The sequence below is a fragment of the Ammospiza caudacuta genome, chromosome 35 (genome assembly GCF_027887145.1).
Source record: "Ammospiza caudacuta isolate bAmmCau1 chromosome 35, bAmmCau1.pri, whole genome shotgun sequence".
NCBI lineage: Eukaryota > Metazoa > Chordata > Aves > Passeriformes > Passerellidae > Ammospiza > Ammospiza caudacuta.
The window spans coordinates 2,034,978-2,047,999 of record NC_080627.1 but is presented as its reverse complement, the minus strand read 5'-3'; the positions used below and the strand labels follow the sequence as shown (position 1 = coordinate 2,047,999).

The following is a 13,022-nucleotide window of genomic DNA, read 5'->3' as shown; positions in this document are numbered from 1 at the left end:
GGTTTCCTGTCCCTGAAGTGTCCCTAAAACTGGGTGAAGCATCCCCAAAACGAGGTGAAGTTCCCCCAAAACTGGGTCCCACCTATCCCCAAGGGGTTCCCTGTCCCTAAGTGTCCCTAAAATGAGGTGAAGCACCCCCAAACAGGGTGAAGTGTCCCCAGAACGGGGAGAAGTGTCCCCAAAACAGGGTGACATCCTTCCCTAGGGGATTCCCCATCTCTGACTATCCCCAAAATGAGATTAAACGCCCCCAGAACAAGGGGAGGAGCCCCAAAACAGAGTGAAATATCCCCCAAACCGCGTCCCACCATCCCCGCGATCCCCGCGGTGCCACCCCCTCGGCTGTCCCCGCAGGTGACCCGCCTGGACGGCACCGTGGACACCCCTCCGTGCCTCCGCCTGTCGCACCGCAGCTCCGGGACGCCCGCGGCCCCGCCGGAGCTGCTGTTCCTGCGGCTGAGCCTGCCGGTGCAGTTCCACGGCACGTTCCGCTGCACGCCCGGCGCCACGCCGCTGCCGCAGGCGCCGCCTCCGGAGCCCCCCGAGGAGGCGAGCGCGGAGCCGCTGTCCGAGTTCGAGCGGCTGCGGCGCTCGGCCGGGCCCCGCAGCGCCGAGGGGGACGAGGGAACCGAGAAGGGAGCGCCGGGGGCGGCGCCCGGGGCTGCTGCCGGTGCTGCCGGTGCCGCGTCCCGGGAGCCGCCGCGGGGAGAGAACGAGAAGGACGCGACCACCGAGAAGAGCAAGACCAGGAGGGGGTGAGCGGGGTGGGGGGTCCCCAATATTGCTGGGGGGCTGCAAAAGGGGGGGTCCCCAATATTGCTGGGGGGCTGCAAAAGGGGGGTGGGAGGGCTAGGGGGCAGAAAAAGGGGGTGGCAGTCACAGCTTGGGGATCCCCAATTCCTGAGGGTCCCCAAAAAGGGGTGACAGCCGCTGCTGGGGTGTCCCCCAATAACCCTGAGGGGCAGCAAAAGGGGGTGGGTGGGATGGGGGGCAAAAAAAGGGGGGTTCCCAGTATTCTTGGGGGGTACCAAAAAGGGGTGGGGAGAAGCAAAGGGGGCCCCCAATATTGCTGGGGGGCAGTAAAAGGATGGGGGGTAGCAAACGGGGGGTCCCCAATATTGCTGAGGGGTACCAAAAGGGGGTGCGGAGCAGCAAAAGGGGGTCCCCGATATTCCTGAGGGGTACCAGGGGGACTAGCAAAAGGGAGTGGGGGGCAGCAAAACGAGGTGGCAGCTATTGTTGGGATCCCCAGTATTCCTGGGGGGCAGCAAAAGGGGGGTCCCCAATATTGCTGGGGGGCAGCAAAAGGGGGTCCCCGATATTCCTGAGGTGTACCAGGGGAGTTGGGGGGCAGCAAAAGGGGGTGAAACTCATCCCTAGGGGGTCCCCAATCACTGAGAGTCCCCAAAAGGGGGTGGCAGCCATGGCTAGGGTGTCCCCAATAACCCTGAGGGTCCCCAAAAGGGGGTGACAGCCATGGCTAGGGTGTCCCCAATTCCTGAGGGTCCCCAAAAGGGGGTGACACCCATCCCTGGGGGGTCCCTGAGCATCCCCAGTCTGGCAGTTAAGGGGTGTTGTTGGGGGGGTTCCCTGGGGGTCTTTGGGGGTCCCTGCGGGTCCCCAGAACGGGGTGACCCCCCCGGTGCCCCCCAGGTTCCTGTTCAAGGGCCGGAAGACGCCGTTCGCGCCCCCCCCCGCGCCCCCTCCCGTGCCCAGGCTGGAGGAGGACGTGGTGCCCGACGAGCGCGACGACCCCGAGGTCATCATGAACACCACGACGGTATGGACCCCAAAAACACCAAAATACCCCCAAAAACCCCAAATCCCCCAGCCCCCGAGGTCATCATGAACACCACCACGGTATGGACCCCAAAAACACCCAAAATATCCCCAAAAACCTCCCCAAAAACCCCAAATCCCCCAGACCCCGTGGTCATCATGAACACCACCACAGTATGGGACCCCTGAGATCCCCCCAAAACACCCTGTCCCCATGTCCCCTGACCCTGTGGCTGTCCCTGACACTGTCCCCATGTCCCTGACACTGTCCCCATGTCCCTTGTCCCCAGTACTACTACTTGGGGCAGCTGTTTGTGGGGCAGTGCCTGGGTGGGCTGGGTCACCTGTCCCTGTTCCCATGTCCCTGTGGCTGTCCCTGTCCCCATGTCTGTCCCTGACCCTGTCCCTTGTCCCCAGTACTATTACTCGGTGCGGCTGTTTGTGGGGCAGTGCCTGGGTGGGCTGGGTCACCTGTCCCTGTCCCCATGTCCCCATGTCTGTCCCTGACCCTGTCCCTTGTCCCCAGTACTATTACTCGGTGCGGCTGTTTGCGGGCCAGGAGCCGGGCAGTGCCTGGGTGGGCTGGGTCACCTGTCCCTGTCCCCATGTCCCCGTGTCTGTCCCTGACCCTGTCCCTTGTCCCCATGTCCCCGTGGCTGTCCCTGACCCTGTCCCTTGTCCCCAGTACTATTACTCGGTGCGGCTGTTTGCGGGCCAGGAGCCGGGCAGTGCCTGGGTGGGCTGGGTCACCTGTCCCTGTCCCCATGTCCCCGTGTCTGTCCCTGACCCTGTCCCTTGTCCCCATGTCCCCATGTCTGTCCCTGACCCTGTCCCTTGTCCCCAGTACTATTACTCGGTGCGGCTGTTTGCGGGCCAGGAGCCGGGCAGTGCCTGGGTGGGCTGGGTCACCCCCCATTTCCACCAGCACGACCCCGATTTCGAGCTGAGCCGCGTGCGCAGCGTCACCGTCACCATGGGCGACGACCGCGGCAACGTGCACGACAGGTACCCCACGGGGACCCCAAAAAAACGCCAGAGAGACCCCAAATGGGACCTTAAAAGGGTCCCCAGATGCGATCCCAAAGGGATCCCAAATTGCATCCCAAATAGGACCCTAACAAGACCCCAAAAGGGACCCCTAAACGGGACCCTGAACTGGATCCCAAAGAGACCCCAAATGGGATCACAAAGAGACCCCAAAAGGGGATTCCCAAACAGGATGCCAGGTGGGATCCCAAAGAGACTCCTAAGAGACCAAGGGACCCCAAAGAGACCCCAAAAGGGACCCTTAAACAAGATCCTAAATGGGACCCCAAATGGGACCCCCAAACAGGATCCCAGAGGGACCCCAAATGGGATCCCAGAGGGACCCTAAATGGGACTCCCAAATGGATTCCAAATAGGATTCCAAAGGATTTAAATAATTCCAAAGAGACCCCAAACAGGACTCTGAAATTGGACCCCCAAATGGGACCCCAGAGAGATCCCAAAATGGGACCCCTAACGGGGCAGCTGCCCCATGGTTTGGAGGTATTTCTGGGGGGTTCTCACCCCTTTTTTCCCCCTTAGCATCAAGCGCAGCAACTGCCCCATGGTGTGGGGGTTAAACAGGGGAGAGGTCCATGGTCTTGGGGGTATTTTGGGGGGGTTTTGAGGATCTCATCCCCTTTTCCCCCCCAGCATCAAGCGTAGCAACTGCCCCATGGTGTGGGGCTATTTTGGAGAGGTTTTGGGGGGGTTTTGAGGGGGTCTCACCCCATTTTTCTCCCCCAGCATCAAGTGCAGCAACTGCTACATGGTGTGGGGGTATTTTGAGGGGGTTTTGGTGTATTTTGGGGGGATTTTTTGGGGGTCTCACCCCCTTTTTCTCCCCCAGCATCAAGCGTAGCAACTGCCCCATGGTCTGGGGTTATTTTGGGGGGTCTCATCCCCCTTTTACCCCCAGCATCAAGTGCAGCAACTGCTGCATGGTCTGGGGTTATTTTGGGGAGGTTTTGGGATATTTTGGGGGGGGTTGGAGTATTTTGGGGGGTCTCACCCCCCTTTTTCCCCCCAGCATCAAGCGCAGCAACTGCTACATGGTGTGGGGGGGGGAGTTTGCGACCCCCACACAGCAGGCCAGGGTGTCCCACACTGACCTGGTCATCGGCTGCCTGGTGGACCTGGCCACGGGGCTCATGACCTTCACGGCCAACGGCAAAGAGATCAACACCTTCTTCCAGGTGAGCTGGGACCCCTCCCCTGAACCCCTCCCCAGGTGAGGTTTGGGGGTCCAAGCCCACCCCGGGGGTCTCACAGCAGCGTGGTGCCCACAGGTGGAGCCCAACACCAAACTGTTCCCGGCGGTGTTCGTGCAGCCCACCACCCAAAATGTGCTCCAGTTTGAGCTGGGCAAGCTCAAGGTGAGGAATGGGACCCCCAGCAGGTGGGTGGTGGGGGATGAGAGCCCCGAGACCCCCCCAAAAACCCCACAAAACCTCCTGAGACCACCTCTGCACTCCAAAACCCCCAAGCCCCAAGGTCATCATGAACAAAATCACAGTACAAGACCCCTGAGACCCCCCCAAAATCCCCCAAAATCCAAATCCCCCCCAGACCCCAAGGTCATCGTTCTGGGGGGGGGCAGTTGTTGAGGATGGGAAGGGACTGGGGGACAACTGGGAGCACTGGTGAGGCGATTCAGGAGCTGCCAGGTGGAACAAGGAGAGCTCTGGGGCCGATCTTTGGGCTCTGCAGGGCGACCCCAGAGGATCTGGGTGCCGAGGGTCCCCCTGACGCCCCCGTGTCCCCCCCAGAACATCATGCCCATCTCGGCGGCCATGTTCAGCAGCGAGAGGCAGAACCCGGCGCCGCAGTGCCCGCCCAGGCTGGTGATCCAGCACCTGACCCCGGTCACCTGGAGCCGCATGCCCACCGAGTACCTGGCCGTGGAGAGCGCCCGGCTGGGCGAGCGCCAGGGCTGGGCCGTGGAGTGCTCCGAGCCCCTGCAGATGATGGCCCTGCACATCCCCGAGGAGGACAGGTGCGTGGGGACATCCCTCAGGGACACCCCAGGGACATCCAGGGACACCCCTCAGGGACACCAAATGGGACCCCAAAGAAATCCCAAATGGGACCCCAAATTGAACCCCAAATAGGGCAACTGCCCCATGGTCTGGAGGTTAAATAGGGGAGGGGTCCATGGTCTGGGGGGGTTTTTGCACATCCCCGAGGAGGACAGGTGGGGACATCCCTCAGGGACACCCCTCAGGGACACCAAATGGCGCTCCTAAATGGGATCCCAAAGAAATCCCAAATGGGACCCCAAATTGGACTCCAAATAGGGCAACTGTCCCATGGTCTGGGGGTATTTTGGGGGAGGTTTGGGGGTCTCATCCCCTTTTTCCCCCCAAGATCAAGCACAGCAGCTGCCCCATGGTGTGGAGGTTAAATAGGGGAGGGGTCCATGGTCTGGGGGGGTTTTTGCACATCCCCGAGGAGGACAGGTGGGGACATCCCTCAGGGACACCCCCAGGGACACCCCCAGGGACACCCAGCCTCGTGGGGTTCTGTCCCATGGCGTCCCAGCCCCAGGACACCTTGGGGTCTGACCCTAAAAGTGTCGTCCCCAGGAGACTGTGGGGTCCATCCCAAAAATCCCAGCCCCAGGAGATCATGGGGTCCATCCCAAAAATCCCAGCCCCAGGAGATCATGGGGTCCCATCCCAAAAATCCCAGCCCCAGGAGATCATGGGGTCCATCCCAAAAATCCCAGCCCCAGGAGATCATGGGGTCCCATCCCAAAAATCCCAGCCCCAGGAGATCATGGGGTCCATCCCAAAAATCCCAGCCCCAGGAGATCATGGGGTCCCATCCCAAAAGTCCCAGCCCCAGGAGACCTTGGGATCTCATCCCCAGGAGACCTTGGGATCTCACCCCAAAAGTGTCATCCCCAGGAGATCATGGGGTCCCATCCCAAAAGTGCCATCCCCAGGAGACCTTGGGGTTCCATCTGAGGGGGACACGGGGTCCTGTCCCCTGGGGTCCCATCCCCCGGGGTCCCAGCCGTGGGAGACCTTGGGGTCCCCATCCCAAGGGTCTCATCTCCAGGAGACCTTGAGGTCTCACCTCAAAAGTGCCATCCCCAGGAGATTGTGGGGTCTCATCCCCAGGGTCCCATCCTTAGGAGACCTTGGGGTCTCACCCCAAAAGTGCCATCCCCAGGAGAACTTGGGGTTTCATCTCCAGGAGAGCTTGGGGTCTCATCCCAGGGGTCCCACCCCATGTCCCCATTCCCTTTCCCCCCATTCCCCACCCCCCTAGGGGTCCCACCCCGTGTTCCCCCATTCCCCACCCCCCTAGGGGTCCCACCCTGTGTTCCCCCATTCCCCTGTCCCCCCAAGGGTCCCACCCCTGTGTTCCCCCATTCCCCTGTCCCCCCAAGGGTCCCACCCCTGTGTTCCCCCATTCCCCTGTCCCCCCAAGGGTCCCACCCCATATCCCACCATTCCCCACCCTGTGTCCCCCCAAGGGTCCCACCCTGTGTCCCCCCATTCCCCACCCCCCTAGGGGTCCCACCCCTGTGTTCCCCCATTCCCCTGTCCCCCCAAGGGTCCCACCCCATATCTCCCCATTCCCCTGTCCCCCCAAGGGTCCCACCCCATATCTCCCCATTCCCCTGTCCCCCCAAGGGTCCCACCCCATATCCCACCATTCCCCTGTCCCCCCAAGGGTCCCACCCTGTGTCCCCCCATTCCCCACCCTGTGTCCCCCCATTCCCCACCCCCCAAGGGTCCCACCCTGTGTCCCCCCATTCCCCACCCCCCTAGGGGCCCTACTCTGTGTCTCCCCATACCCCGTCCTCCCAGGGCTCCCGCCCCGTGTGCCCCCCACCCCAACCCCCATGTCCCCCCCAGGTGCATCGACATCCTGGAGCTGTGGGAGCGCGAGGACCTGCTGCAGTTCCAGTGCCACACGCTGCGCCTCTACTGCGCCGTGTGCGCGCTGGGCAACAACCGCGTGGCGCACGCGCTGTGCAGCCACGTGGACCAGGCCCAGCTGCTCTTCGCCATCGAGAGCCCCGAGCTGCCGGGACCCCTGCGCGCCGGCTACTACGACCTGCTGCTGGCCATGCACCTGGACGCGGCGCAGCGCGCCCGCTCCTCCATGAGCGCCGAGTTCATCGTGCCCATCACCGAGGCCACGCGCGCCATCGCGCTCTTCCCCGACGGAGGCCGCTGCCCGGGACCCCCTGGCGTGGGGCCCAGCGCCTGCTTGAGACCCCAGCCCCATTTCTCGGAGCCGTGCTTTATCCGGGCCGGGGGCGGCGGAGGGCGGGCGCCGCTCAGCCCGGCCATCCCGCTGGACGAGCTGGGGGCCAAGGCCATGCGCATGCTGGCCGAGGCCGTGGCCGGAGGGGGTCCCCACGCCCGGGACCCCGTGGGGGGCAGCGTGGAGTTCCAGCTGGTGCCGGTGCTCAAACTGGTGTCGGCGCTGCTGGCCGTGGGAGCGCTGGGCGACGACGACGTGCGGCGAGTGCTGCGCATGATCGAGCCCCGCGTGTTCGGCGAGGGACGGCGGGAGGAAGGAGAGGAGGAGGAGGAGGAGGGGGTGAAGGCCATCGAGGCTGGCGAGGAGGAGGAGGAGGATGAGGAAGCGAGGAGGAAAAAGGCCGTGGAGGCTGGAGAGCTGGAGGAAGAAGAGGAGGAGGAGGAGGAAGAGGAGGAGGAGGGAGTGAGGAGGAGGAAGGCCATCGAGGCTGGAGAGCTGCAGGCGGAGGAGGAGGATGAGGAGGAGGCCAGGAGGACGAAGGCCATTGAGGCTGGGGAGGTGCAGGAGGAGGAGAAGGAGGAAGAGGAAGAGCTGGAGGAGGGGCTGCTGCAGATGAAGCTGCCGGAGTCGGTCAAGCTGCAGGTGAGGGAGGGGACAGGGATGGGGGGTTTGTGTCCCCTCGCTGTCCCCTCTCTGTGTCCACCTCATGTCCCCTGCCTGGGCTCTCCTTCCTGGTGTCCTTGTCCCCTCCCCAGGGTGCCTGCCCCAGTGATGTCCTGGGGTCCCCATCGCCATGGTGTCCCCAGTGACCCCCATATCCCTGATGTCCCCATGTCCCTGATGTTCCTGACATCCCTGATGTCCCCCAGGTCCCCTCATGTCCCTAATGTCCCTGTGTCCCCGATGTCCCCGTGTCCCCGCAGATGTGCCACCTGCTGCAGCACCTGTGCAAGCAGGAACTGTGGCACTGTGTGGAGGTCCCTGTGTCCCCAATGTCCCCAATGTCCCCAACGTCCCTGACATGCCCATATCCCTGATGTCCCCAATGTCCCCAATGTCCTGATGTCCCTGTGTCCCCGCATATGTGCCACCTGCTGCAGCACCTGTGTGAGCGGGAGCTGCAGCACCGCGTGGAGGTCCCTGTGTCCCCAATGTCCCCAATGCCCCAATGTCCCTGACATGCCCATATCCCTGATGTCCCCCATGTCCCTGACATCCCCTGATGTCCCCATGTCCCCACAAATGTGCCACCTGCTGCAGCACCTGTGCGAGCGGGAGCTGCAGCACCCTGTGTCCCCAATGTCCCTGATGTCCCCAATGTCCCCAGTGTCCCTGTGTCCCTGCAGATGTGCCACCTGCTGCAGCACCAGGTGGAGGTCCCCGTGTCCCCAATGTCCCCAATGTCCCTGATGTCCCTGTGTCCCCGCAGATGTGCCACCTGCTGCAGCACCTGTGCGAGCGGGAGCTGCAGCACCCTGTGTCCCCAATGTCCCTGATGTCCCCATGTCCCCAATGTCCCCGTGTCCCCGCAGATGCGCCACCTGCTGCAGCACCTGTGCGAGTGGGAGCTGCAGCACCCTGTGTCCCCAATGTCCCCACTGTCCCTGATGTCCCCCATGTCCCTGGTGTCCCCGCAGATGTGCCACCTGCTGCAGCACCTGTGCGAGTGGGAGCTGCAGCACCCTGTGTCCCCAATGTCCCCACTGTCCCTGATGTCCCCGTGTCCCCGCAGATGTGCCACCTGCTGCAGCACCTGTGCGAGCGGGAGCTGCAGCACCCTGTGTCCCCAGTGTCCCCGTGTCCCCAATGTCCCTGATGTCTTCGATGTCCCCGATGTCCCCGTGTCCCCCATGTCCCTGATGTCCCCGTGTCCCCGCAGATGCGCCACCTGCTGCAGCACCTGTGCGAGTGGGAGCTGCAGCACCCTGTGTCCCCAATGTCCCCGATGTCCCCGTGTCCCCCATGTCCCTGATGTCCCCGTGTCCCCGCAGATGTGCCACCTGCTGCAGCACCTGTGCGAGCGGGAGCTGCAGCACCGCGTCGAGGCCATCGTGGCGTTCTCGGAGCGCCACGTGCAGCGGCTGCAGCGGGACCAGCGGCGCCGCTACGGGCGCCTCATGCGCGCCCTGACCATGTCAGCGGCAGAGACCGCCCGGCGCACCCGCGAGTTCCGCTCGCCCCCGCAGGAACAGGTGGGGACAGCGCGGGGACAGAGTAGGGACAGCGTGGGGACAGAGTGAGGGCAGAATGGGGACAGAGTGGTGACACTGCAGGGACAGGATGGAGACAGAGTGGGGACAGTGTGGGGACAGAGTGAGGGTAGGATGGGGGCAGAGTGGGGACAGTGTGGGGACGATGTGGGGACAGAGTGAGGGCAGAGTGGGGACAGGGTGGGGACACTGCAGGGACAGCGTGGGGACAGAGGGGGCACAGAGTGAGGGCAGAGTGGGGACAGGGCGGGAACAGAGTGAGGACAGAGTGGGGGACACTGCAGGGACAGCATGGGGACAGGGGGGACAGAGGGGGCACAGAGTGAGGGCAGAATGGGGACAGGGTGGAGACAGAGCAGGGACGGAGTAGGGGCAGAGCAAGGACAAGGTGAGGACAGGATGAGGACAGAGCGGGGACAGAGCAGGGACAAAATGGGGACAGAATTGGAGCAGAGTGGGGACAGAATGGGAGCAGAGCAGGGACGGGGGGACAGGATGGGGGTGGCATGGGGACACTGCAGGGACAGCGTGGGGACACAGCTTAGGGTGGGAGAACGGGGATGTGCATGGGGACACCTTGGGGACACTGCTGGGGACATGGCCTTGGCTGGGATGTGCATGGGGACATGTGAGGGAACTGTGGGAACGGGGAAATTTGGTGGGGACATGTGGGGCACACAGGGAGGGGATGTACAGGGATGGCCCCGTGACCTGGTGTCCCCCTGTGTCCCCGTGTCCCCAGATCAACATGCTGATGCAGTACAAGGGAGGGGCTGAGGATGAGGAGTGTCCCGTGCCCGGGGACATCCGGGACGAGCTGCTGGACTTCCACAATGACCTGCTGGCCCACTGCGGTGAGGGGGGAAAGGGACACCCCCTGGGCCTGGGGACACCCCCTGGGCTTGGGGACACTCCTCTGGGCTTGGAGACAACCCCTCTGGGGTGTGGGGACACCCTCTGGGCTTGGGGACAATCCCCTGGGCTTGGGGACAATATCCAGAGGTTTGGGGACACCCCCTGGGCTTGGGGACACCCCCCTGGGCTTGGGGACAACCCCTCTGGGGTGTGGGGACAAACCCCTGGGCTTGGGGACACCCTCCTGGGTTTGGGGACAAACCCCTGGGCTTGGGGACACCCTCTGGGCTTGGGGACAAACCCCTGGGCTTGGGGACACCCCCAGGGTGTGGGGACACCCCCAGTTGAACTGGGATCTCCCCACTGGAACTGGGACCCCCATTTTGGGACCCCAGAGACCCCCGGGAACACAGGGACTCCATCCATGGATCCTGAGCCCCCTCCTTGGGGACATGGGGACAAAGGGACACCCCTGTGACCCCCCCCATGTTCCCCAGGCATCGAGCTGACGGAGGAGGAAGAGGAGGAGGAGGAGGAGACGTCGCTGCGGCAGCGGCTGCTGGGGCTGGTGCAGAAGGTGGTGGGGGTCCGGGGCCCCCCCAAGGAGGAAGAGACGCCCCCCGAGGAGCCCCCGGTGCCCAGTGAGGAGGGGACAGGGGGGTGGGGACAGGGACACTCGACTGGGTCTGGGACATGGCCGAGGTGGCATTGGGGTGACACACGAGGTGTCACCAAGGAGTTGGTCAGGGTGTCCTCAAGGAGTTGGCCAAGGTGTCCTCAAGGTGACACACAAGGTGTCCCCAAGGAGTTGGCCAAGGTGTCCCCAAGGTGCCAACCAAGATGCCACCAGGATACAGCCAACCTGTCCCCAAGGTGCTGGCCAAGATGTCCCCAAGGTGGCAACGCTGCAGGAGCTCATCTGGCAGACCATGGGCATGGGAGTCACTGTGTCCCCAGTGTCCCCATTGTCCCCGATACCCCCAATGTCCCTGCTGTCCCCAATGTACCCATTGTCCCCAGTGTCCCCAGGCACGCTGCAGGAGCTTATCTCTCAGACCATGGTGCACTGGGCACAGGAATCATTGTGTCCCCAATGTCCCTGATACCCCCAATGTCCCCATTGTCCCCAATGTCCCCAATGTCCCCATCCCCAGGCACGCTGCAGGAGCTGATCTCTCAGACCATGGTGCACTGGGTCACTGTGTCCCCAATGTCCCCATTGTCCCCAATGTCCCTGTTTGTCCCCAATGTCCCCAGGCACGCTGCAGGAGCTGATCTCGCAGACCATGGTGCACTGGGTCACTGTGTCCCCATTGTCCCCATTGTCCCCAATGTCCCCATTGTCCCCAATGTCCCCAGGCACGCTGCAGGAGCTATCTCTCAGACCATGGTGCACTGGGTCACTGTGTCCCCATTGTCCCCAATGTCCCCAATGTCCCCAGGCACGCTGCAGGAGCTGATCTCGCAGACCATGGTGCACTGGGTCACTGTGTCCCCAATGTCCCCAATGTCCCCAGGCACGCTGCAGGAGCTGATCTCGCAGACCATGGTGCACTGGGCGCAGGAGTCGTTCATCCAGAGCCCGGCGCTGGTGCGGGCCATGTTCAGCCTGCTGCACCGGCAGTACGACGCGCTGGGCGAGCTGGGCCGGGCGCTGCCCAAGGCCTACGCCATCAGCGCCACCTCGGTGCCCGACACCACGGCCCTGCTCGAGTGCCTGGGCCAGATCCGCTCGCTGCTCATCGTGCAGATGGGCCCCGAGGAGGAGAACCTCATGATCCAGAGCATCGGGTGCGTGGGAGCCCCTGGGTCACCCTGCGTCCTGTCTGGGTCACCCTGTGTCCCCTTGTGTCTTGTCTGGGTCACCTTGTGTCCTCCTGTGTCCCATCTGGGTCACCCTGAGTCCCCTTGTGTCCTCCTTGTGTCACCCTGTGTCCTCTCTGTGTCACCCTGGGTCCTCTCTGTGTCACCCTGTGTCCCCTTGTGTCTTGTCTGGGTCACCTTGTGTCCTCCTTGTGTCACCCTGTGTCCTCTCTGTGTCACCCTGGGTCCTCTCTGTGTCACCCTGTGTCCCCTTGTGTCCTGTCTGGGTCACCTTGTGTCCTCCTTGTCCCATCTGGGTCGCCCTGTGTCCCCTTGTGTCCTCCTTGTGTCACCCTGTGTCCTCTCTGTGTCACCCTGGGTCCTCTCTGTGTCCTCCTGTGTCCTCTCTGGGTCACCCTGTGTCCTCCGTGGGTCCTCTTTGTGTCCCCTTGTGTCCTCTCTCTGTCCTTCTTTGTGTCCACCCTGTGTCCTCCCTGTGTTCCCGTGTCCTCCTGTGTCCCCTTGTGTCCTCTCTCTGTCCTTCTTTGTGTCCTTCTCTGTCCTCCTGTGTCCCCCTGTGTCCCCATCCAGGCACCCTGAGAACCCCCCAAACCCCCCAAATCTGCCCCTGAACACCCCATAACCCCCTCCCTGACCCCCGAATCTGTGGCCCCCAGGAACATCATGAACAACAAGGTGTTCTACCAGCACCCCAACCTGATGCGGGCCCTGGGCATGCACGAGACGGTGATGCAGGTGATGGTCAGCGTGCTGGGCGGTGGCGAGTCCAAGGTGAGCCCCCCACCCTTGGGTGCCCCCCTGGGGACCCCCCGGAGCTGCCCTGACCCCCCGGTGCCCCCCAGGAGATCCGGTTCCCCAAGATGGTGACCAACTGCTGCCGCTTCCTCTGCTACTTCTGCCGCATCAGCCGCCAGAACCAGCGCTCCATGTTTGACCACCTGGGCTACCTGCTGGAGAACAGCGGCATCGGCCTGGGTGAGACACCCCAAAACCCCTCTGGGACCCCCCTGTGTCCCCAGTGCCACCCCCATCCCCTCCCTGCCATCCCCTGTCCCCTCTGTGTCACTCCCACCTGGGCTACCTACTGGAGAACAGCGGCATCGG

The 13,022-nt window shown here is 63.4% G+C and overlaps 1 protein-coding gene across 1 annotated transcript in view; it reads left to right on the top strand.

Moving 5' to 3' along the window:
* RYR1 (ryanodine receptor 1) overlaps positions 1-13,022 on the top strand; it is a 92,578-nt gene that overhangs the window by 27,100 nt on the left and 52,456 nt on the right. The window contains exons 29-42 of the mRNA XM_058822836.1: positions 355-755; positions 1,654-1,780; positions 2,624-2,784; positions 3,836-4,001; positions 4,095-4,181; positions 4,575-4,801; positions 6,675-7,491; positions 7,606-7,671; positions 9,021-9,221; positions 9,982-10,093; positions 10,592-10,735; positions 11,612-11,885; positions 12,575-12,689; positions 12,761-12,893. Coding sequence (XP_058678819.1) covers positions 355-755; positions 1,654-1,780; positions 2,624-2,784; positions 3,836-4,001; positions 4,095-4,181; positions 4,575-4,801; positions 6,675-7,491; positions 7,606-7,671; positions 9,021-9,221; positions 9,982-10,093; positions 10,592-10,735; positions 11,612-11,885; positions 12,575-12,689; positions 12,761-12,893 — 3,031 coding nt within the window. The remainder of the gene's footprint in view (positions 1-354; positions 756-1,653; positions 1,781-2,623; positions 2,785-3,835; positions 4,002-4,094; positions 4,182-4,574; positions 4,802-6,674; positions 7,492-7,605; positions 7,672-9,020; positions 9,222-9,981; positions 10,094-10,591; positions 10,736-11,611; positions 11,886-12,574; positions 12,690-12,760; positions 12,894-13,022) is intronic.